The 24,001-nt window shown below is 32.7% G+C and overlaps 1 protein-coding gene across 1 annotated transcript; it reads left to right on the forward strand.

Moving 5' to 3' along the window:
* The first annotated feature begins 3,791 nt into the window (after positions 1-3,791).
* On the forward strand, positions 3,792-16,252 carry LOC126880338 (uncharacterized). The gene is made up of 2 exons (XM_050644140.1): positions 3,792-3,898; positions 15,870-16,252. The coding sequence occupies exons 1-2, from the start codon at positions 3,854-3,856 to the stop codon at positions 16,197-16,199; spliced, it is 375 nt and encodes a 124-aa protein (XP_050500097.1). The 5' UTR covers positions 3,792-3,853; the 3' UTR covers positions 16,200-16,252.
* Positions 16,253-24,001: the final 7,749 nt, after the last annotated feature.

Below are 24,001 nucleotides of genomic sequence, written 5' to 3' on the forward strand. Positions count from 1 at the left end.
AGTGGATAGTCCAAGGATCAAAATCTATATGATGCCTAAAGGTGCTTTTACCACGAGGGTTGTTGCCACCTCATCTCGGGGGGGGGGGGGGGAAATTTTTTATTATATTTTAATCATAAAAGTTGGTAAAAACATTCATTCTAAGCAAAAAACGTTCTATACATTTTTTTGATAAAATTGATAGTTTTCGATTTATTTGCTATCGAAAGTGTTAGTTTTATATCGAAAAAATCAATGTTTTTATTAAGTTTTCTGCTAATAACTCCAAAAGTTTTCGTTTTATCAAAATAATACTTATAAATGTACCTTTTGAAAAAATAAACAAAACCGTTTTTTTTTTTAAATTTTCTATAAGACCAATAGTAATCGAGCTATACTTTATTATATGTTGGCCCTTCTTCGTCAAATGCTAAATATTATAGTTTCAAAGTCAAAAGACGGGAAAACTATGCATTTTTCGAGGACAACTTGTTAGAGCTAATTTAAAGTACTTAAAAATATCTATCTTCAAAAATAAAAAAAGAAGTCTCTAGCTCAAAAATTGAGTGACATAATAAAAAGAATGTCAGTCCCTATTTTTTTCAGCGAAAAAGTGATCGCAAGCAACCCCCTAATCACCACCCTAATTAAAATTCGTCATTGACCTTATTTGGTCTTTTTTATTTATGTATTATTAATAGGTTCTAGAAGTTTGACCGGTTTAGAATGATTAGTTAAAAAAAAAGAGTTAAAAGCGAATAACGAATTTTTGTAGTTTGGAAAAAAATGGAATTTTCTTCAGAATAACAAGATTAGCATCAGAGAAACGAAAAAATGTTTAAATATAAAATTGTAGCTTATTTAATTACCAAGAACCCGGTTTGCAAAAATTTTTTCTACGGCAAAAATTGAGTGAGCTATTGACAATTAAAACTTGTAATAACCCTTTACCAATCCTTTCAAAGTCACCACTTTTTGCGACTGATGATTTTAAAAAGATTTATTATTAATATAGCTTATAGACCTTGTAAAGACCTACAAAATTATTTTTTACTTAACTTTCTTAGATAAAAAATAAAAAAGTTACGGTTAAAAATCAATATATTTTTTTGAAAAAAAAAAAAGGAGAAATCCAATTGGAAGCATAAAAATGTAAGTTAGCTGTGTTTTTAGTCATTGGCCTTATTCATCCTTATTTATGTATGTATTATTAATAGTTTCTTGAAGTTAAACTGGCTTAGAATGATCAGTTTTTAAAAAACTGGAGTTAAAAGCGAAGAGGGGTCTTGTGTCGAAACCTATATTGCATTCAGAAATGAATAGTCGCTGTTAGGTAGATTTGATCGATATGCACTCACAAGAGGATCACGGTTACAAGTTTATTATGGTTTATCTAGACCAGTCAACAAATTTGGTTTGTTGAGACCATTACAAAGTAATAGGGCGGAAGAAGTTGCTTCGCAATAATTAAGGGATATATTCTTGACTTTTTACATTCATGTATTTTACTTTTCGATAATGGCCGAGAGGTCGGTAATGCAGTTATAAATGCGGTATTTTCATACTGGCCTAAGTCAAAATTAGTTTATGGAAAACCAAGGCACAACCAGAGTCAAGGTTCAGTAGAGCGAGCTAACTAAGACATCGAGAAAATATTAGCAGCCTGAATGCAAGATAATAACACAACAACGTGGTCAAAGGTCTTGCGTTTTTTACGTTTACGATCTTGTCCAGTATCTTACGTTTTAGAGATTATTTGCAAACAACCGGGGTAGCAAGTTATTTACCGAGTTTTAGTTGAGTTGAATCTAGATATAACTGAAAAGTTTAGTAAAAACTAGTTTTGACTGAAATATGTTTATTCTGAACTAGAATTAACTGAAAATATTTTATAGTTCTAGTTTTCATTAGTTAAAACAAGAATTGTCTAAAGCCCATAGTTAAAACTAGTTTTCCTAGTAAATTCAGTTTTTAACGGTAACAGATATACTTAAATAAATGAACGCAAATATTATACAGGGTGTCCCAAAAAGATTGGTCATAAATTATACCACACATTCTGGAGTCAAAAATAGTTCGATTGAACCTAACTTACCTTAGTACAAATGTGCTCATAAAAAAGTTTTAGACCTTTGAAGTTACAAAATGAAAATCGATTTTTTTCAACATATCGAAAACTATTAAAGATTTTTTATTGAAAAGAGACATGTATCATTTTTATGGAAGGATCATCTTAAAACAAAATTATAGTGAGATTTGTCCACCTCATAATAATTTTATGGGGGTTTTGATCCTTTAAACCCTATGGTGGTAACTGAGGATTGAACTGCTCTGGTGATGGGGTTGATATCAGAAATACACTATATACTCATAACTAATTTATTTGGTTGAAATAATACCATATACATGTATTCAGTTGATAGGTGATTACACTATTCTGCTCTAACGGCAGCAAACCCCCAAACCTAACTAACTAACTCTACTGACCAACTAATAACTCAAATCTGATCGTGTTCCCATATTTATTAAATACTTCGTTTTGTAAATATGTTTGTATATATTCTCGTTACTGTGTCAAATAAATAATCAACCTTGTTGAGTAAGCAGAACGTGCATTTAGCTAAGGTGTTCCACTTATGCAATTACAACAAATATGCGTGATGTTTATTGTTTTATAAATAAATATCTAACGAATACTTTAAGGTAATTTAAGGATTACTAAAAGATCTTAATAATGAGATAAATCCCATTAAAACCCCACCAAACTTTTTTGTACGTTCCAATTAATTCATTATTGTGGTACGATTAGTTAAACACAACGTTTTTAAAACTTTTTGCGTCTTAATATTTTTTCGATAAGCGAGTTTTTATCGAAATGCGGCTTCTTTTTTAATATATTTACATAAACATTTTATGGGAGTTTTCTTCCTTTAAACCCCCCAAATGTTTGTGTTCGTTTCAATTAAACTATTATTGTGGTACCATTAGTTAAACACAGTGTTTTTAAAACTTTTTTGCCTCTTATTCCTTTTTTGATAAGTCACCTTTTATCGAGATGTGGCTTCTTTTTCAAAATATACCTAAAAATGTAAATTATAAATATATTTTCAGATTATAAACAGGTCTCTATGATCGAACCATATACAAATATGTGGTGGTTTCGATACATATTCAAAATATCTCGATAAACACTGGCTTATCGAAAAAGTCCTAAGAGGCAAAAATGTTTTAAAAACAGTGTGTTTAACTAATGGTGCCACACTAATAATTAAATTGGAACGTACACAAAAGTTTGGGGGTTAAGGGAACAAAACCCCCAGAAATTTTTTATGGGGTACACAAATTTTACTTTAATTTTTATTTAAGATGCTGCTGCCATAAGAATGCCACATGTATATTTTCAATGAAAAATCTCTAAGAGTTTTCGATATATGAAAAAAAAATTGATTTTCATTTTGTAACTTCAAAGGGCTGTATCTTTTTTTGTGTACCCTATTGTATATAGGTAAGTGAGGTTCAATCAACCTATTTTTGACCCCAAAATCTGTGATATAATTTATGACTAATCTTTTCGGGACACCTTGTATAAATAGTACTTCTTTTGTCACATAGTTACAATAAAGTAATTATGTCTACTATACCCAAAAAATTCAAAGTTTCTGTCTCTTTTGGATTGTACAATATTCAAATTACGGTAATTTTTATGTTCCGGTGTTGATATTGAGGGGTATATAATTAATCACACTATAATAGGAATAAGTACCTAAATTTTTGCTAATTTAAAAATATGTGTATGAAGGTCAACTAATTAATCCCTATCAAATCTATATAGTATAAAATTGAACTAATATTTTATTTTTATTGTGGTTCAGTCATGAAGAGTTTTGTTGTCTTACTTGTGATTTGTGCTGAAGCATGGGTAAGTAACACAAATCATAAATTGCAATAATTTATTGTGTTAGAACCTTGTGATGAAAATCAAATTTCAATCAATAAACTCTTTTCTTCTTAGTAAGAAATGAGGACGGTCCTGAGCCTTATCGATGAAAAGTAAAAACTGTTTTATTCTCCTGCTTATACCGAATAAGAAATTAACTTGTTTATTTACGAATATACCATTTTTACAAAAGAACAAAGTAAACCTGTATGAAGCCTATTTTGCTTTAAATATTTGTAGATATTCCAAATAACGGTGCACTATGTTAATGCTAGTAAGCCAAACGAGGCTTTTAGCAGTTACTCGAGCGCCTCTGAAAATTACATGGGAAGAAACCTGGTTCCCTCTAAAATTTAATGTACCTCTGCCATACATGGACTCTTAATACAGGGGCGTGTGTAGGGGGCAGTCCGTAATAAAATCGATCCTTAAAAAACTCGAAAACGTCAGAGTAAGACAAGGTTAGTTAAGTACATCAAGAACAATGTATATTTCAAAAATCTGACGATATCAACGAGGCGTAAGGAAATGAGCAGAGCCTATTTTACTTTAAATCAGGCCCTAGGCACTACTTAATTTTCGGGTCCCTAACAAAAATTTATATAAATAGTAATAATAACTTTTTTAAATGTATTAGTTATTTAATAGAAATATAGTTGCACCAACAATTTAAAATTTTAAAACTGCAATTTTTAATTAATACAATTTTTAATATTTAATATATATTGCAATAAGTAAAATTTATATTTCAATAATTAAAAATTGTTTGAAGTACAAAAACTAATGTGGAGTTTCTCTATACTATGTACAGCATATAAAGTCCTCACGTAAGTATATTATAAACCAGCGGCTCCAACCACTAGCAGAAAATATTATTGGAGAGTTTCAGACGGGCTTCAGACGGGGAAGATCGACAATGCACCAAATATTTACAGTCAAGCAGGTCTTTAACAAATCATGGGAACACGACATTTATGTTCACAATGTGTTTGTAGACTTCAGACAGACATACGACTTAGTCGAAAGGAAGAGACTATACCTACTTTGGCTGAATTCGCAATACCACACAAGCTAATTAGGCTCATTAAAGACACAATGGATGAAACTCAGGCATGTGTATGAGCACAAAACCACCTGACAGACTTTTTCAAAATCTCGCAGCGATTGAAGCAAGGAGATGGGCTGGCAACATTGTTTAACCTGGCACTGGAGTATGCGGTTAGGCAAATGCAGACTGGACGAGGAAACCTACTGACCAACAGAACCGTTCAACTGGCCGTTTATGCCGATGATACCTATTAATATTATGAGTAGAACATCAACAGGAGCATAAGAAACATACGCAGAGTTAAAAAAACGCAAACGAAAATGCTAGGTTTGGAAATTAACACAGAAAAAAACAAAAATAATGATACAGACGAGAAGAAATATAGTCCCACAAAACATTATACATGAAGATGACATTGAAACGGTTGGAACGTTTACATACCTGGGAGTAGAAACATATGCCAATGGATTAGAAGATAGAGAAATACGGAGGAGAATAACACAGGCAAACAGAGCTTATTTTGCCCGCTCCCATATATTTCGGTTTAAAAGTGTCCACCAAAATACAAGGATAAGAATATATAAAACCTTAATTCGACCAATAGCATGCTATGGAAGTAAAGCATAGGTCTTGAAAGAAACATCCAAAAACAAACTCGACACATTCGAAGGTAAAGTATTGAGGAGTAAACTAGGACCTGTGAATTCGATACAACAATCAGCTTTATCAATTTTATAAGGAAACACTCCTGCCAAACTTTATCAGAATACAAAGATTGCAATGGGCCAGACATGTGATAAGAATGGGAGAGGTTAGGCTACCAAAGAGAGCACTGAACGCTTGGATGCAGGGAAATAGACCGGTTGGAAAGCAAAGAAAGCGCTGGGAAGACACAGTAAACCGCGATGCACAAGCATTTTTAGGAGTCCGTGTATGGGGGGGGGGCAGCGACAGATAAACAAGACTGGAGGCGAAAAATAAAGGAGGCCAAGGCTCAATTTGGGCTGTAGTGCCGTAGAAGAAGAAGAAGAGGATGGGAGGACGAACTTCCTTTTTGCACACTATTGTGGGTTGTAAAATATGATAAAATTGCATCTTTTTGTGCCAGCCGTTCCTGTTTTCTTGATTTTTGTTTTTTTTTTTTCGTTTTTCACTGCCACTTAAATGTTTGTAACTCATGATAATAACGAAACGATTACTTAGTTAAGAAAAATAAGTATTCAAAGAAACTTAATAAAACGACTAGGTACTGATTAATTGGCCAAACTTTTCGCTGAATGCATTTACCAAGGAAAAACGCCTTCTCAATGGAACAATGCAGTCATTGTTTTATTGCACAAGAAAGGTGACATAACAGATCTAAAAACTACCGTCCTATCAGTTTGCTATCACACATATATAAACTTTTCACAAAAATTATCAAAAAATTGGAGGCTAAGTTAGACTTCTATCAGCCTAGAGAACAAGCTGGCTTCAGATCCGGATATAGCACTAACGACCACTTACTGGTAATAAAAAACTTGATCGAGAAGTCTGCGGAATACAACAAACCATTGGCACTGATATTCGTGGACTACGAGAAAGCTTTCGATACCATAAACCAGCAGAAAATGTTAAAAGAATTGACAGAATGCCGAATAGACCATCGCTACACTAACATGATAAAATATATCTACCACAACGCAACGGCTAGGAGTAAGACTATCTGCTCAACAAACAAATAAATTCTGTATACAGCGAGGAGTACGGCAAGGAGACACCATCTCACCAAAGCTGTTCAAAACCCTTTTAGAACACAGTTTTAAGAAGGCAGATCTGAACGAATATGGTATCAACATAAATGGAGAGAAGCTCAGTCATTTGAGATTCGCAGATGACATCGTCCTTATAGCCGATCGTATGGATGATGCAATAATAATGTTCAACAAGTTATATTACGCTTCCTTAGAGGTCGGACTAAAGATTAACATCAACAAGATGCAAATAATGACTAATCTGGTGCTAAATCGTAATATTGTTGTTGGTGGAATGGATATTGAGCAGACTGCATCTTATAAGTGCTTGGGACATGAAATTCGGTTGGGAAGAGATAACCAGACGTGCGAGCTCCCACGTCGCATAGGATTAGCCTGGGCAGCGTTTGGTAAACTGAGCTATGTATTTAAATCGGACTTACCCATATGCCTGAAAAGGAAAATCTTTGACCAGTGTGTATTGCCTGTACTCACTTATGGAGCGGAAACATTAACACTCACAAAAAAGGTAGTGAACAATATTCGCATAACTCAGAGAGCTATGGAGCGCCAGATGTTGGGTGTCTCCCTGAGGGACCGAATCCCAAACGAAGAAATACGTCGTAGAACAAGAACAGCGGACGCCGTCGAAAGAGACGCGTCGCTCAAGTGGAATTGGGCAGGACACGTCGCCAGATTGTCAGACAACCGATGGACAAAACGTGTTGTCAAGTGGAGGCCACGAGAAAAAGCACTACGGAGCAGAGGACGACCACCAACCAGATGGGCTGATGATCTGAAGCGTATTGTCGGCAACTGGATGAAAGCCGCACAAAACACAGAAAGATGGAAAGAGCTGAGGGAGACCTATGTCCAGCAGTGGACGCGTACGGGTTGATGATGATGACTGATTAATTAATAGATTAATTGAGCTAACTTAAAAACAACAGGACTGAAAACTAATATATTAAAAAAAATGCATTTTGAATAAATATTATGACAAATACGTGACTATACCTCTTGTAAATCGTACCTCTTGTTAATCCTTCGGAGGGGTGTTTAAATTTTGCTTTTCTTAAAATGCCGACAAGGCAATCTACCTACCCTTATTGCAGTTTTATGATAAGAATGATTTATGGTTTATGAATATAACTCTAACCAAATTTGTTATCATTTCCTGTTCGTAAAATTAAATAATTTTGAAAATTTAATTTGTTTTTTTTTTTCAATAAAAATATTCTTTTGGTGATCTTTTTGGGCCCCATTAAAATGCGGGCCCGAGGCAGGGGCCTGATGGGCCTAGTGGTAAAATAGGCCCTGGAAATGAGTGAGTCACAAAGTTTCACAAAAAAAGTGAATATTTCGCGAAATTAATAGCAAATCGAAAAAGTGAAAAAACCGTGTTAAATATTTTTCATAAATCTCTCGAATGATACGAAACATGACCCTTCACGGAGGGGGGTGGGGGTATAAGATTTTAAAAAGGAACCCCGCGATATTTCGCGAAATGTAAAATCAGATCTGAAAAATATTGAAAACTGAAAAATATTTGTTTAATATTTTTCAAAACTGTGTCGAATGACAACAAACACGAGCCCCCCGGAGGTGAGATGGGGTGTTACGTTAAAATATTAAATAGGAACTTCCATTTTTGTATTCCTGATTTGGATTCTTTATGCAATAATAAGCAAGTTTTATTCGAGACGTTTTCTCGAATTATGGACAGATGGAGCTATAATCGCAAAGAATTATTTTTGAGTTAGATTACGGTTCTAAGTTAAATTAAAAAATGGAAAATCTCCACTAAAATGGAAAACTTAACTTCTTTTGGGTTTTAGGATCTAATCTTCACAACCCAATAGGTCCCTATGATGCTTTAGTAACTGCAAATTTAGCATACAAAGTTCTTCTACTATAAAAAATAATTAAATTAATTGATTTTAATAATATTTTAACATTTCTCGTAATGGGATTATTTTTACCATATTTTGTAATGTCTTCAATTAAACCAATGAAGTAGCTGACTTCTTTTTTTTTTATTTGCTAACCTAAATGACTGATCTAACCTCTGACTGCATTCACTAGTTGAATACTTTTGAAATAAATATACTGGGTTTAACAAAAACACAGGTCATAAATTAAATCACATATTCTGGGACCAAAAATATTTCGATTGAACCTAACTTACCTTAGTACAAATATGCACACGAAAACAGTTATAGCCCTTTGAAATTATAAAATGAAAATCGATTTTTTTCAGTATATCGAAACCTATTATAGATTTTTTTTATTGAAAATAGACATGTGGCATTCTCATGGCAGGAACCATCTTAAAAATAAATTATAGTGAAATTTGTACACCCCATAAAAATTTTATGGGGTTTTGTTCTCTTAACCCCCTCCCCCTCCAAAACTTTTGTGTACTGATTCAGTGAATTTGTACTCTACGAGCTCCCTAGTGGGAAAGTTTTGGGGTAGTTCTGATTTATTTCATTATATATGAATTTTGGGCTGCTGAATCCGAATATGAGGTTTGCGGACAAAATTTCTTGTCGAAACCTTGAAAAAATCGTGAGAAAATCGAAAAATTTCATCTTTTTCCGCTTTTTTGCTCAAATCTCGAAAACTATTAACTTTTAGTAAATGGTCTGTTAACAGATATTAAAGTACATACTTAAAATTATCTACAAATATCACTATTTACTTTTTTTCTTAGACGAACCGTTCGGTCTAAAGTGCAAGTTGAAAATTGCCAATTTTTGACGGTCTCGGCAAAACCCACTTTTTACATTCCAAAACTTTAGTTTTTATTAGAATGCTGTCATTTGATAAATTTCTCCTAGTTTTCTGTACAAATAATAAATGTTACTTCATAATATGTCTCTTCATATGTTCCTCATATGTTCATAGTATGTCTCTTCTTACAGCTTCCATGAATCCATTCCATCCTAAAATACCAAGAATGTCTCTGCTTTTCCCTTAGAGCCACAGAAGATCAGGTACAGACGGAGTCACAGTTTCAGTTGGTGTGAACATTCCCTTCGGATCTTGATTTCTGATAAATCTTGAGGTTTTGTCCTTTCAAAATGTAATAGTTAAACAACTCTTTGGCTTCCATAAACCTCAGGTGCGGGTTTACTTTTTAACCGACGAATGGATTGGTTAGGAGCTATTGCATGTTTTGGTGCAGTACAAGAAATGCCACCCATGGCGTAAAAAGTGTGGTATCCGTCGATTGTATGTACGTTAACCCTTTCTGTCCCAACGCTGCATATAAATGTTTTTGAAAAAATGGGTCTGTATTCCCAGCCGCCGTATACGTTCAAGGTGTTATGGTCTCAATTTACCAAAGCCGAAAATATGCGTTGCTTATAAAATTTTAGACTCATTGATGTCCCAATGCCGTAGAAATATGTCCGAAAATGTTAGATTATTGTTCCCAAAGCCTCAAAATATTGCCACCTAAGACAGGTCATGCGGACCCATTGCCGTATATATTTGTTCACATATTTTAGATATATGATATATTGTAGCACTGGTGGCAACGCTTATAAGTAGCTGCTAGGAGGTGAAGCGTGTGTAGCCACAGGAAAGACCAGAAAAAAAAGAAGCGAATCGAGATACATGTGTGCAAGATTCGGAGTCGGCGTTTGTGTAGTGTCATGTTTTGAGGAGTAGGGGAGGAGGGGGCTAGTTGTAACAATTTTCATAAAATCAAATATATCTTGACAGCTATTTTCCCAATTATCACTAATTAAACACTCAACGCTAGTTTAACTCTTTCTGAATCAAATTGAACTGAAAAAAAGTTAAAAAGACTGGTATTTTTTAATCAACTAGCATTTTACGAAAAAAAGTGCATTGTTACAACTTACCCCACGCTTGGGGCTAGTTGTAACATCTAATGGGGCAGGTTGTAACAGTACGATAATTTGAATTTTTTTATATTTCGAAGAAAATAAGAAACGTTGCTCCTTTTCAAAGATGTTGCTCGACTTAATTGCGTGGCTTCCGGTGTTCTTAAATATAAATGTAAATTTCTACACATAACATTTTGAACCCAATCTGGACCAACTCTATAATTTTGATACCAATAAGAAAGAAGTTGCTTAGCACTGAGTTTCACGGCACATTGGTAAGACAGTTTTCGCATCTTCATGGAAATTAATCCAAAACATATTTCAGCTCACTTCAGAATATACGAAGCCATATTACATGTTACAACAAGCCCCAACGTTTTGTTACAACATACCCCGTAGCACAATTTTGTATATTTATTAAAATAACTGTAAAAATATCTTCCTAATCGTAAAATTGTTAAGCAACATCAAAGAATAACTAAATTTAGAAAAGAAATGAACACCAAAAGTTTCATTTCCATTTAAAACAATAGCGATAACCAAAATTTTATGAGTGTCAAATTTTATATTAACTCATCCAATTGAAGCTCGTGCACAAAACTACTATTTGCAACTATGGGAGGATGACTGGCTAGACGGTGTCATTTGCAGGGCGATAAGGGAATAAGATTGAGCCAGCTAAATTAGTTAACAACGGTCAAATAACCTATGAAAAAGCCGTGTTACTACTTACCCCTGTTACAACAAGCCCCTTGTTCCCCTACCACAAAAAAGAAAACTTTTAATGTTAATTTACATTACATTATTTTTTTTTAGGTTAGCTACATTTTTTCAAGTTTAAGTTGGTTAAAAAAAACTCATTAAAACATGTTTTGGTCATTTATTTGTTTATTTATATGCGACGTATATACAGGGTGTCCCGAAAAGATTGGTCATAAATTATACCACACATTCTGGGGTCAAAAATAGGTCGATTGAACCTAACTTACCTTAGTACAAATATGCTCATAAAAAAAGTTACAGCTCTTTGAAGTTACAAAATGGAAATCGATTTTTTTCAATATATCGAAAACTATTAGAGATTTTTTATTGAAAATGGACATATATTATTCTTATGGCATGAACATCTTAAAATAAAATTATAGTGAAATTTGTCCACCCCATAAAAAATTTATGGGGATTTTGTTCCCTTCAACCCCCCCAAACTTTTGTGTACGTTCCAATGAATTCATTATTGTGGTACCATTAGTTAAACACAACGTTTTTAAAACTTTTTTGACTCCTAGTATTTTTTCGATAAGCCAGTTTTTATCGAGATGCGGCTTCTTTTTCAATATATTTGCGTAAAAATTTTATGGGGGTTTTGTTCCTTTAAACCCCCCAAATGTTTGTGTACGTTCCAATTAAACTATTATTGTGGTACCATTAGTTAAACACAGTGTTTTTAAAACTTTTACCTCTTAGTCTTTTCTTCATACGACACCTTTTATCGAGATGTAGCTTCTTTTTCAAAATATACCTAAAAATGTAAATTATAAATAATTTTTCAGATTATGAACAGGTCTCTATAATCGTACTTAACCATATATATGTGGTGGATTCGACAAATATTCAAAATATCTCGATAAAAACTGGCTTATCGAAAAGGTACCAAGAGGCAAAAAAGTTTTAAAAACATTGTGTTTAATTAATGGTGCCACAATAATAATTTAATTGGAACGTACACAAAAGTTTGGAGGGGTTTAAGGGAACAAAACCCCCATAAAATTTTTATGGGGTGCACAAATTTCACTTTAATTTTTTGTTAAGATGTTGCTGCCATAAAAATGCCACATGTTCATTTTCAATAAAAAATCTCTGAGAGTTTTCGATATATGAAAAAAAAATCGGTTTTCATTTTGTAACTTCAAAGGGCTGTAACTTTTTTTGTGTGCACTATTGTATATAGGTAAGTGAGGTTCAGTCAACCTATTTTTGACCCCAGAATCTGTGGTATAATTTATGACCAATCTTTTCGGGACACCCTGTATAATGCAATGGGACTCTAAGCATGAAAAATCCTTCGGGATTGAGGGACTAACATGCAAATTAAGGCCTGTCGTAGAAAGGGTTAAAATCAGCGTTTTCGTACACCTGTTGTGTAAAGCACGGCTGGTCAATTTTCTGCGGATCGCCTGCGATTGATGACACTTCCAGATAAGCAACGCGCTTGCTCAAAGTCTTGTAGCGGCAGTAAGGCCCAGATAGTTGGCCTCACAATTCCTTGCAGGGCTGGCCGTTTTCTCTACAAAAAGTACGGCTCAAGAAAATAGGTTGATGTAGTTTCCTCTTTGGGGTTTTTTTCATCCTATACAGAAGCTGTTCGCCTGGAAGTGTCAACAATCGCAGGCGATCTGCAGAATTTTGTGTACGATACACAGTGTGCCGTGCTTTACACAGCAGGTGTACGATAACGCTGATTTATACAATCAACGAATACCACACTTTTCACGTCATATGTGGCATTTCTTGTATTGCACCAAAACATGCAGTAGCTCCTAAGCAATCCATTCCTCGGATAAAAAAGAAACCCGCGCCTGAGGTTTATGGAAGTCAGGGAGCTGTTCAACTAATTCATTTTAAAAGGACAGAACCTCAAGGTTTGTCAGAAATCAAGATAACAGATCCGAAGGTAATGTTCACACCAACTGAAACTGTGACTTCATCTGTGCCTGATCTTCTGTGGCTCTAAGGGAAAAGCAGAGACATTCCCGGCCACTTAGGACGGAATGGACTCATGGAAGCTGCCACAAGAGACATACCATACCTATGAACTAACATTTATTATTTGTACAGAAAACTAGGAGAAATTTATCAAATGACAGCATTCTAATAAAAAATAAAGTTTTGGAATGTAAAAAGTGGGTTTTGCCGCGACTGTTAAAAATTTACATTTTTCAACTTGTACTTTAGGCCAAACGGTTTATCTGAAAAAAAAAAGTAAATAGTGATATTTGTAGATAATAACAAGTACTTTAATTTCTGTTAGCAGACCATTTACTAAAAGTTAATAGTTTTCCAGATTTGAGCAAAAAAGCGGAAAAAAGCAGAAATTTTTCGCTTTTTTCGCGATTTTTTAAATGTTCCGGCAAGAAATTTTGTCCGCAAACCTCATATTCGGATTCAGCAGCCCAAAATCCATATATAATGAAAAAAATCAGAACTACCCCAAAACTTTCCTAGTCAAAACACAATTTCATTGAATCATACGTTCCAAATAAATTAATATTGTGGTATTTACCATTAGTTAAACACAATGATTTTATTTTTCGATAAGCTAGTATTTATCGAGATATTTTGAATGTTTTTTTAATCCGCCACATATTTTTTGTATATTATGGTATAGAGACCTGTTGTTAATATTATAATGTGAAAGTTTATTTATAACGTACATTTTTAGGTATACTTTGAACCATATATTAAAAAAGAAGCAACATCTCGATAATAGGTGCCTTATTACAAAAATACGAAGAGGAAAAAAAGTTTTAAAAACACTGTCTTTAACTAATGGTGCCACAATAACAGTTTAATTGGAATGTACACAAACATTTGGGGGGTTTAGAGGAACAAAACTCCCATAAAATTTTTATGTAAGCATATTAAAAAAGAAGTCGCACGTCGATAAAAATGGCTTATCGAAAAAATATTAAGAACCAAAAATTTTTAGAAACTTTGTGTTTAACTAATGGTACAACAATAATTATTTAATTGGAACGGACACAAAAGTTTTGGGGGGTTTAAGGGAACAAAACCCCATAAAATTTTTATGGGGTATACAAATTTTACTGTTATTTTTTGTTAAGATGTTCCTGCCATAAAAATACCGCATGTCCATTTTCAATAAAAAATATCTGATAGTTTTCGATATATTGAAAAAAATCGATTTTCATCTTGTAACTTTACAGGGTTATTAGTGTTATTACTTTTTTTGTGTGCACATTTGTACTAAGGTTAAATTAGGTTCAATCGAACTCCTTTTGGTGCCAGAATATGTGATTTAATTTATGACCTACATTTTTTTACACCCTGTAATCTATACAGGGTGTTTCACTAATAATTGTCCATATCGTAACTGGAGAAACCTTAGCACAAAATACGAAGATTTAACCTAAAACACTTAAATAAAATGTAATTCCTTACTGAGTTACAGGGTATTTTATCTAAAAATTTAGAAATTATTTTTGCTCAGCATTTGTGCGAAAGTGCGACTACTAGACACCCTACTAAATTATGATAAACAAACGTTTCTAGCTACTACCAGAGGCGTACGACAGAGGATGGTGAATGGTTGACCCTTCTCAAATTCTACGCCACTAGAGGAATTACTATTTTAGTGCTATTTTTAGATTCTCCAATACTTTCTACGTAAATAATATACTCTTCATTGGTAACGATAAAGTCATTCGTTTTCGAGATATTTGAAGTTAAATATGAAACGGCACAGTTATTTTGATTAATTTATGATATGATTCATATGATTAAACTTTAAAAATTATTTGTACCCAGTAATTTAAAACTATTTGGCGTATCCTTATCATACTTGACAGGAAGTGTAGGTACTGTGCACCCTACTAAATTAAGATAAATAAACGTTTCTAGCTACTACCAGAGGCGTACGACAGGGGATAGTGGCTGGTTGACCCTTCCCAAATTCTATGCCACTGTAATTTTACGCCATTTTAGTGTAATTTTTAGATTTTGCAATACTTTTTATGTAAACAATATACTCTTTATTCGTAACGATAAAATGATTAGTTTTCGAGATATTTGAAATTAAAAATGAAGCGACACAATACATTAATCAAAATAACCGTGTCGTTTCATTTTTAACTTCAAAGATCTCGAAAACTAAAGCCTTTATCGTTACGAATGAAGAGTATATTATTTTCATAGAAAGTATTGAGGAATCCAAAAATTGAACTAAAATAGCAATATCGCCAGTGGCGCAAAAATTGAAAAGGGCCAACCATTCACTTTCCCCCATCGTACGCCTCTGGTAATAGCCAGAAACGTTTGTTTAGCATAATTTAGTAGTTTGTACAGTACCTATACTACCTGCCAAGTATGAAAAGGATACGTCGAATAGTTTGAAAATGCTAAGCAAAAATAATTTTTAAATTTTTAGATAAAACACCCTGTAACTCAGTAAGGAACCACATTTTTTTAAGTGTTTTAGGTTAAATCTTTGTATTTTGTGCTAAGGTTTCTCCAGTTACTATATGGACAATTATTAATGAAACACCCTGTACGTAATCATAGTAAATTTTTTTTAGGCTGGTGATAAATTCCTTGACTTAGCTCAAGCCGTAAAAGAATGTGGTGCTGGACCTGGTGGGGCAAATGAACTCAAGGAATCGTTGGATCTACAAAAAGACGGAGCGACAGTCTTCTGCGTATTGAACAAAAGTGGACTGATAAACGAAAATGGAGATATGATCGAGAGTAACGTAAGAGAAATATATAAAAACGTGTATGGCAGTGAAAAAGAATTGGACACAGTAATTCTGAAATGTGGGACTAAAAATGGAAAAACTCGCGAAGAGGCAGCTTTTAATTATTTTATTTGTTACCAGACTCTTCCTCCGGAAACGAAAAAACCTTGATAAATATAATATAATATTTTTGTTGTTTAAATAAAATTAGTTTGATGTTGTGATATTACTTTTTACTTTTACCAATTAACATAAATTTATACAGGGTGAGTCATGAGGAACTGTACATACTCCTACCTCGTATGCAAGCCTCTATGGGGAATAACAAATGACCATTAAAAAGTGTCTGCTCCCATTGTTTAATAATATACAGGGTGAGTTGTTAATTTTTACAGAAATTTTTATTAGTCATAATTTTTGAACAGTAAGATCGATGTGTCTCTTATTTTGGTCAATCGTTACACTATTACCACCCAATCAACTGATTTAATCAAACTAGAAAAAAATCAGGTCCGGCTTTAAAAAGCTAGTTCGTTTTGGTATTAGAAAAAAATTTCACCCTGTATACGGTTTTTGAAAACTGTAATAAGAATTTTACAAATTAGAGAAATAATCAATTAAAACGGCATATTAATTTTTTTCCCCACACAATTACTTAATTTTTTATAAAAAAATCAAATTTGACTATGAATTAAAAGTTTGGTGAAAAGAACCATAGATTAAAAAAAATCACTTTTTTTACAAAAATTATTTTCTTTTGAACAAATATTTCATTTATAAGTTATTATAATCAACTGTTTTATTCAAACTAGAAAAAAATCAGGCCCGGCTTTAAAAAATTAGTTCGTTTTGGTCTTAGAAAAATAATTTATTCTGTGTACGGTTTTTGAATACTCTATAAGAATTTTACAAATTAGACAAATAGGTAATTAAAATAGCATATTTATTTTTTCCCCACACTATTACTCAATTTTTTATAAAATCAATTTTGACTATGAATTAAAAGTTTGCCGAAGTGAACCATGAATTTAAAAAAATTAAACTTTTATTAGAAAAATTAATTTTTTTGAACAAATATTTATATTTAATTTATATGTAAAAATACTACCACTGCTCTTGTTATACGTTTTAAATAATACAACATTTTTACAAACAAGTCTGGCTAATTGGCTCTGCCAAAGCCATTTTTCAGAAAAAAACCTTTTTAGCCAATTTTTAGAATTTTAAAAGGAACAGGTTGTTTTGAATAATACTAAAACATCATCCTGTATAATATAGTTTGTCAAAAAGGAGATAAACAAATAAACCTAAATTAAACAAAAACAAAAATAAATATTTTCCCGTCGTTTTTTGCATCACTACCTTCTCACCATGTATTAACTATGTATGTGTATAAAAATGATTATTTTATTCATAGGCGATTCTGACCAATAGAAAGCTACAGAAATACAAATTAAACTGATAATTTTTGATAATATCCCGTCGTCAAGTATATTACGTCAGATGCCCTTCGTTGCTACGAAAAAATAAATTCAGTGACATTAATGACAATTCATGTTTTAAAAGTGATGACTTTCAACCGTCAAATATTGTTTCAACAGTCCAATATCAAATAAAATGTTGGTTTTGAACAGTTTTATTCATGAAATAATCGCAGCAAATTGCACTCGATCTCTAAAATTATTATCGAATTGTTGCCCTCGTGGCACTTTGACATAATTTGACACCCATTCGGGTCGTGAAATTAAAACTGTCAAAGTGTCACTCGGGAAAAATTCGATAATTTTAGAGCTCTTGTGCAATTACTAATGATAATTTGACATTTAATCATACTCAAATTTGATTTTTTTATAAAAAATTAAGTAATCGTGTGGGGAAAAATATAAATATGCCATTTTAATTACCTATTTGTCTAATTTATACAATTCTTATTAGAGTTTTCAAAAACCGTATAGGGGGGGAAATATTTTTCTAAGACCAAAACGAACTAATTTTTTAAAGCCAGACCTGATTTTTTCCAGTTTAAATTAAACAGTTGATTATAATAACTTATAAATTAACTATTTGTTCAAAAAAAAATTAATTTTTGTAAAAAAAGTTAATTTTTTAAATCTATGGTTCTTTTCAACAAACTTTTAATTCATAGTCAAATTTGATCTTTTTATAAAAAATTAAGTATTCGTGTGGGGAAAAAAATAAATATGCCATTTTAATTGCCTATTTGTCTAATTTGTAAAATTATTATTAGAGTTTTTAAACACCGTATACAGGGTGAAAATTTTTCACAGACCAAAACGAACTAATTTTTTAAAGCCGGACCTGATTTTTTTCTAGTTTGAATAAATCAGTTGATTGGGTGGTAATAGTGTAACAATTGACCAAAATAAGAGACACATCTAGTTTACCGTTCAAAAATTATGACGAATACAAATTTCTGTAAAAATTAACAATTCGCCCTGTATATTATTAAACAATGGGAGCAGACACTTTTTAATGGTCATTTGTTATTACCCATAGGGGCCCCCATACGAGGTAGGAGTATGTACAGTTCCCCATGCTGACGCACCCTGTATGATAAATTTATCTCTCTCTCTCTCTCTCTCTCTCTCTCTCTCTCTCTCTCTCTCTCTCTCTCTCTCTTCCTCTCTCTCTTCCTCTCTCTCTTTGTATACAGGTTGTGCTAAAACTCTCCTGAGGACAAACGAGCACCGGAGATCCCTCAGGTTTTCAAGACAGTTTAACGCAATTCACTTAGTGCGAAAATGCTTCCTAATGGAGCTAGAGCTCTTTGAAGGTGGCGTCTTGTAATTAATGGAAGTTTGGCGTTTGGAAAGGTTGGCCTTTGGAAATAAACGCCAACCTTGCCCTTCTCCATGCTTTGGGACTGTATCCCAGAACATGGCTAGCTCTAAAAATTGTGATCAAGGGACCCATAATTATTTCTAGTCCGCCTTAAAGAAGCTTAGGGGTCCCGCAGGTTTGTAGCTTTGTAAGGTTAAAAAATTTCAGTAGCTCATCTGACCTTGTGAGAACCAAAAAATCTCTTCAGAGTTCAGTCAGTCACTTTTGGTTGGGCTAAAGTTTCTTTGTTAATACTGCACTCCTAAGACAAAAATTCGGATTTTCAGGTTTTTGTCTCACTGGACTCTTAGTTTAAAACTTAACATATTTACTACGCCAAAAAGCCGTAATTGACAGGCAATTATTCAATATTGCCATAGGTATTTATTTTGTCCTAACCAACAAAAATTAATCAACTACCAAATAAAATTGTCCTAAAGTAATATTGCTAGACGAGTATGTCCGAAGTTGGCTGATATATGCAGATAGGACAATGTCTCTTAATATAGAATGACGTTTGCAACACGTGACTCAACAACATAATCTTAAACCTCAGTAAGGAATAACTTCTGACTGTGTAGTTTGACGTGTATCGGTGTGAATTATTGTTGGTATTGTTAGTTTTAAAAACAGTAAATTGAAAGAGGCAATATATTTGAAGAATTGCAATGGATACTGAGTAAGTACATACTATTAAGCAGTTACCTACTTTAGATATTTCTGTTCATGTGTTTATTTGCGCGGGAAAATACAGCAAAACTGATTATTTTTACGTGAATATCATTTATAGATACGTGTAACTTATTTTTAAACTGGCTGCGAGTGACTTTGTAGAATTAGTTTTTTAATATTTATTTAAATTTTAAATAAATAATATGTATTTGTTTATTTCAGCTTTTATATTTCATTTTTGTTTCAGAAATTGCAGAACTGCTAGTCGTTCCAAGAGAATGGTTCAGGATGCATTAAATAAAAGCCTACAAGAAACAATAAGTGTAATCAGACGGAAGACTAAAAAACCAAGGTGTGTAACGAAAGATAATGACTATATACCTGAAGAAGGTGAATCTGAAGAGACTGAGAATAGTGAAATAGAAGACGAGTCATTTTCAGAAAAAAATAAGTGTAATCAGACAGAAGACTAAAAAACCAAGGTGTGTAACGAAAAATAATGACTGTATACCTGAAAAAGGTGAATCTGAAGAGACTGAGACTAGTGAAATAGAAGACGAGTCATTTTCAACGGATTTACACTTATTGAAGAACAATAAAGCAACTTCAAAAAACAACATAATATCAGACATAATAGTGAGGACTGCAAACACCGAAAACAAGGAATCTATGCAAACGAAAGCAACAATAGCGCAGGAAGATTTCTTATCAAATAGTATGCCACCACTTGTAACCAATTTGGATTATAATTTTATTGTAACTATTCTAGAAGATGCTGTAAAAGAGGCAATCCATACATCAGAAAGTAAGTTGTACACGAAAAAGGGAGAGCTTAGAAAGAGGAGAAAACTTTAGGATGAAAGGATGAAACACAATTTGGCTTCAGAAATGGACTGGGAACCCGGGACGCACTCTTTGCACTAAATGTGTTATTGCAGAAATGCCGAGATCAAAGGAAAGACGTCTTTGCTGTATTTATTGACTATAAGAAGGCCTTTGATCGAGTACAACATCACAAATTAATTAAAATATTAAAGGATAAAGGAGTTGATAGTCAAGATGTACGAATCATAGAAAAATTATACTGGCGTCAAACAGCGACAGCTTGCATAAATGGAAAATCAACAGAAATATGCAAAATACAAAGAGGTGTCAGACAGGGTTGTATACTGTCCCCACTGTTATTCAATTTATATTCAGATAGAATATTTAAGGAAGCGCTGCATAATTTGGAATGGGGTGTGAAAGTTAATGGAATTCTGATAAATACAATCAGATATGCAGACGATACAGTTATTTTAAGTGATGATATGAATGGATTACAACACCTTTTAAATGCCATTGACACAGTGGGAAGAGAGTTTGGTATAAATATAAACTGTTCAAAAACAAAATACATGGTATTTAGCCGTTTGGCCCATCAAGATTCACGGTTATATGTTGATGGTCATATAATTCAAAGAGTATCCAGTTTTAAATATCTTGGTTGCCATATTACTGAACAACTAGATCCAGATAAAGAGATCAAATGTAGAGTCGAGATAGCCCGCACGACATTTTTAAAAATGAGGTCATTCTTCTGTAATGATACCTTGCAACTTCAACTTCGAAAGCGCATGATTAAATGCTACATTTGGTCAGTCCTCTTGTATGGTTTCGAAGCACGGACATTAAAAATATCCACCATTAACCGTTTGGAGGCCTTTGCAATGTGGCTGCACAGACGTATACTGAAAATACCATGGACGGCTATGCTGACAAATGTGGCAGTCCTTAGCTAGAGCAAATGCTACCCGCGAGCTGCTTGATAACATCAAATATAGAAAGATGGCCTATTTTGGACAAGTAGTAAGGGGAGACCGATATAATATTCTTCAACTTATTATGATGGGTAAAATCGAAGGATACAGAGGAATTGGTAGAAAGCAGGCCTCTTGGTTGAAGAATATCCGGGAGTGGACAGGAATAAAGAAAGCAGAACACCTATTTAGAATAGCTCGAGACAGAGACAGTTTCGCCATGTTAATCGCCAACGTCAAGGGGACTTGATAGGGCACGTTAAGAAGAAGAAAATTCGAAGAAAATCCTAGTGAACGACAAGCGAAAAAAATTAAAATTTATATCGACAATCACAATGTTAAGGAAGTCTGTAAATGTCCAATGAACTGCAATAGAAAAATATCAAAAACTCGACGGTAATGTATTAATAAACAAAACTGGACCCTATCAAAAGATCAACAGCGGTTATTTATATTCAGATGTACCAGAAAATTTCCGAAGCGAAGAGATACCTTGAAAACTGGAAACTCGAAACGCACAAATACTTTTTCCACCTACCTCTACCGAAAGTATACCTTTCCGGACCTGATTGTAGGGAGCAAAGTTGTACTTTTCCTCCCTAGGGAGGAAAAGTAAAAGTGACGTCATGGTATTTCATTCATGACATATAACTTATTGACGCCCTGTACAATATCTATTTTCTATTACGTAATTATATATACATTTTAACGTTTATTTAAAAACACTCTGTATTTTGCAGAATGGTAAAAAACAGTAAATTGTTATTCTGATTTAACAATATTTACATTAATAATTTGACTTATATTTGACAGTTGACAGTTGTATTGTACCTACTTGTTAGTTTTAGTTCTAATAAATTTTGTTGGTTAGTTATATAAATAAATTAAGTAAAAATGAAAAAATGACTTGTTATTTGAGGAAGGTGGAAAAACCATATGTATAACATGGGAGTAAAGTGCCTTTTCCTAACTAAACTTTTTAACCTTTTTCCTTAACCTAACTAAAAGTGAGTTATAGGTAATTGAATGTATATTTCTTTCCTCGAGTACCCAAATCTAAGTATTCAAGCTTAAATACCGGGAAAATGGTGAATTTTATAACATAAACTTATTAAACATTTGTCAAAGTTCATAGAAATATCTATCAAATAAGCCCTCGAACAAGTTGATAGCATTAAAATTTATGCACCAAAAATGTTTCAAAATGTATTTTTTAAAAATTTTTCCAAAAAATGTTATTGTTTTTTTGTAAATAACTCCGTTAATTTTTAAGATACAAGGTTCACCTAAAACCTACTTAAAAGTTGATTCCAAGAGCTATTAAAAAACGTCAAACTTAGTCTTTTAAACCTCTTACTTTTTTAATAATAAAAGGTTAAATGGCCCCGGTTACATGGTTCTCGCAGCAAAATTTAAATATTATCTCTTTTATCTATTTAAATAAACGTTTCTATCTCGGTTATTTTTTACTTCACAGAAATAATAAAATGGACAAAGTATTTGGAACAGAAAAAACTAAAATTTAGTTATATATGATTTTTTACCTATATGGAGTATTTTTGGAGTTATTATTAAAAGAAAATGAAAAGTACGATAATTTTAAAAATTCTGAATTTCATTCTAAACCGGTCAAAATTGTTGAAATCATTAACTATGTTAATCTAAAGAAATTCTTGTGAGGATTAATACAAATTTTAATTTTTGTGGGAATGGCGTATGTTTTATTTTTCACTTTTTCCTAAAAAAATCGAAAGGGTTGTCTTATTTTCATCTTAACTTGCTTAATTTTGATGCTATGAACTTCTACTAAAGCTCATTTGATAGGTATTCCGAAGTACTTTGACAAGTGTTTTACAAGTATATTATATAAAATGCATCGTTTTCCCGTTATGTAAGCTTGAATACTTAGATTTGAGTACTCGTCGAAAAAAATATACACTCGATTACCCAAAACTCACTTTGAAGTAACATTAGTTTAGTTCTTTAAAAGGGGAATGTATTACATTTTTTATTATCTTTAATTTTGGTAATAATAGCTTTTTTACAAAAGGTTACAGTTTTTGAGTAATTCGTGAAAAACAACTTTAAAACATGCATTTTATTTAAGAAAAAATTAAATCTTTGATATTTAATAACTCAAAAAGTATTAATTTATGTTAATAGCTTTATGTAACAAATTTTGCTTAGAAGTTGCCCCTCTATCGATTTCTGGTATTATTTTTAATAAAAAAAATTCACCCTCGAGAAGGGGTGGCATCCACCCCCAGGGTAAAAGCGCAAGTTGGCATAATGTCACCTTTATTCCTTGAAGTATCTTCTAACTACTCACCAATTTTCATGAAAATCAATAAAGGTTCAACGAAATCGGAGGTGAAAACCTTCAGTGACTCCACTATTATTATATCATAAGTTTTTCTGGGTGAAATATGAAAGTCCTAAGTGTAGCAAAAATGGTTGAAAACCGTACAATGCAAATACTTGTTTTTTATGTTTTTTTCGCAATTATTGCTATGTTGCAACAAGGGTGACTTTTTTAAAATTTTGAACCAATCCTATATTGTAGTAAATTTAATTACGCAACATTTATGTCAGTACAACTTTTCTTGGAAATGAATACTTTTAAAGTTATAATCAAAAAACGAAGAAAAAAATCGAATTTTT

Source organism: Diabrotica virgifera, chromosome 2 (assembly GCF_917563875.1).
Source record: "Diabrotica virgifera virgifera chromosome 2, PGI_DIABVI_V3a".
Classification (NCBI taxonomy): domain Eukaryota; kingdom Metazoa; phylum Arthropoda; class Insecta; order Coleoptera; family Chrysomelidae; genus Diabrotica; species Diabrotica virgifera.

What these genes read in the sequence shown, in the direction of transcription:
- LOC126880338 (XM_050644140.1), top strand. Translation starts at nt 3,854, where the DNA reads ATGAAGAGTTTTGTTGTCTTACTTGTGATTTGTGCTGAAGCATGG. An exon ending in TGATTTGTGCTGAAGCATGG is followed by an intron (nt 3,899 to 15,869) that starts GTAAGTAACACA and finishes AATTTTTTTTAG; the next exon opens with GCTGGTGATAAATTCCTTGA.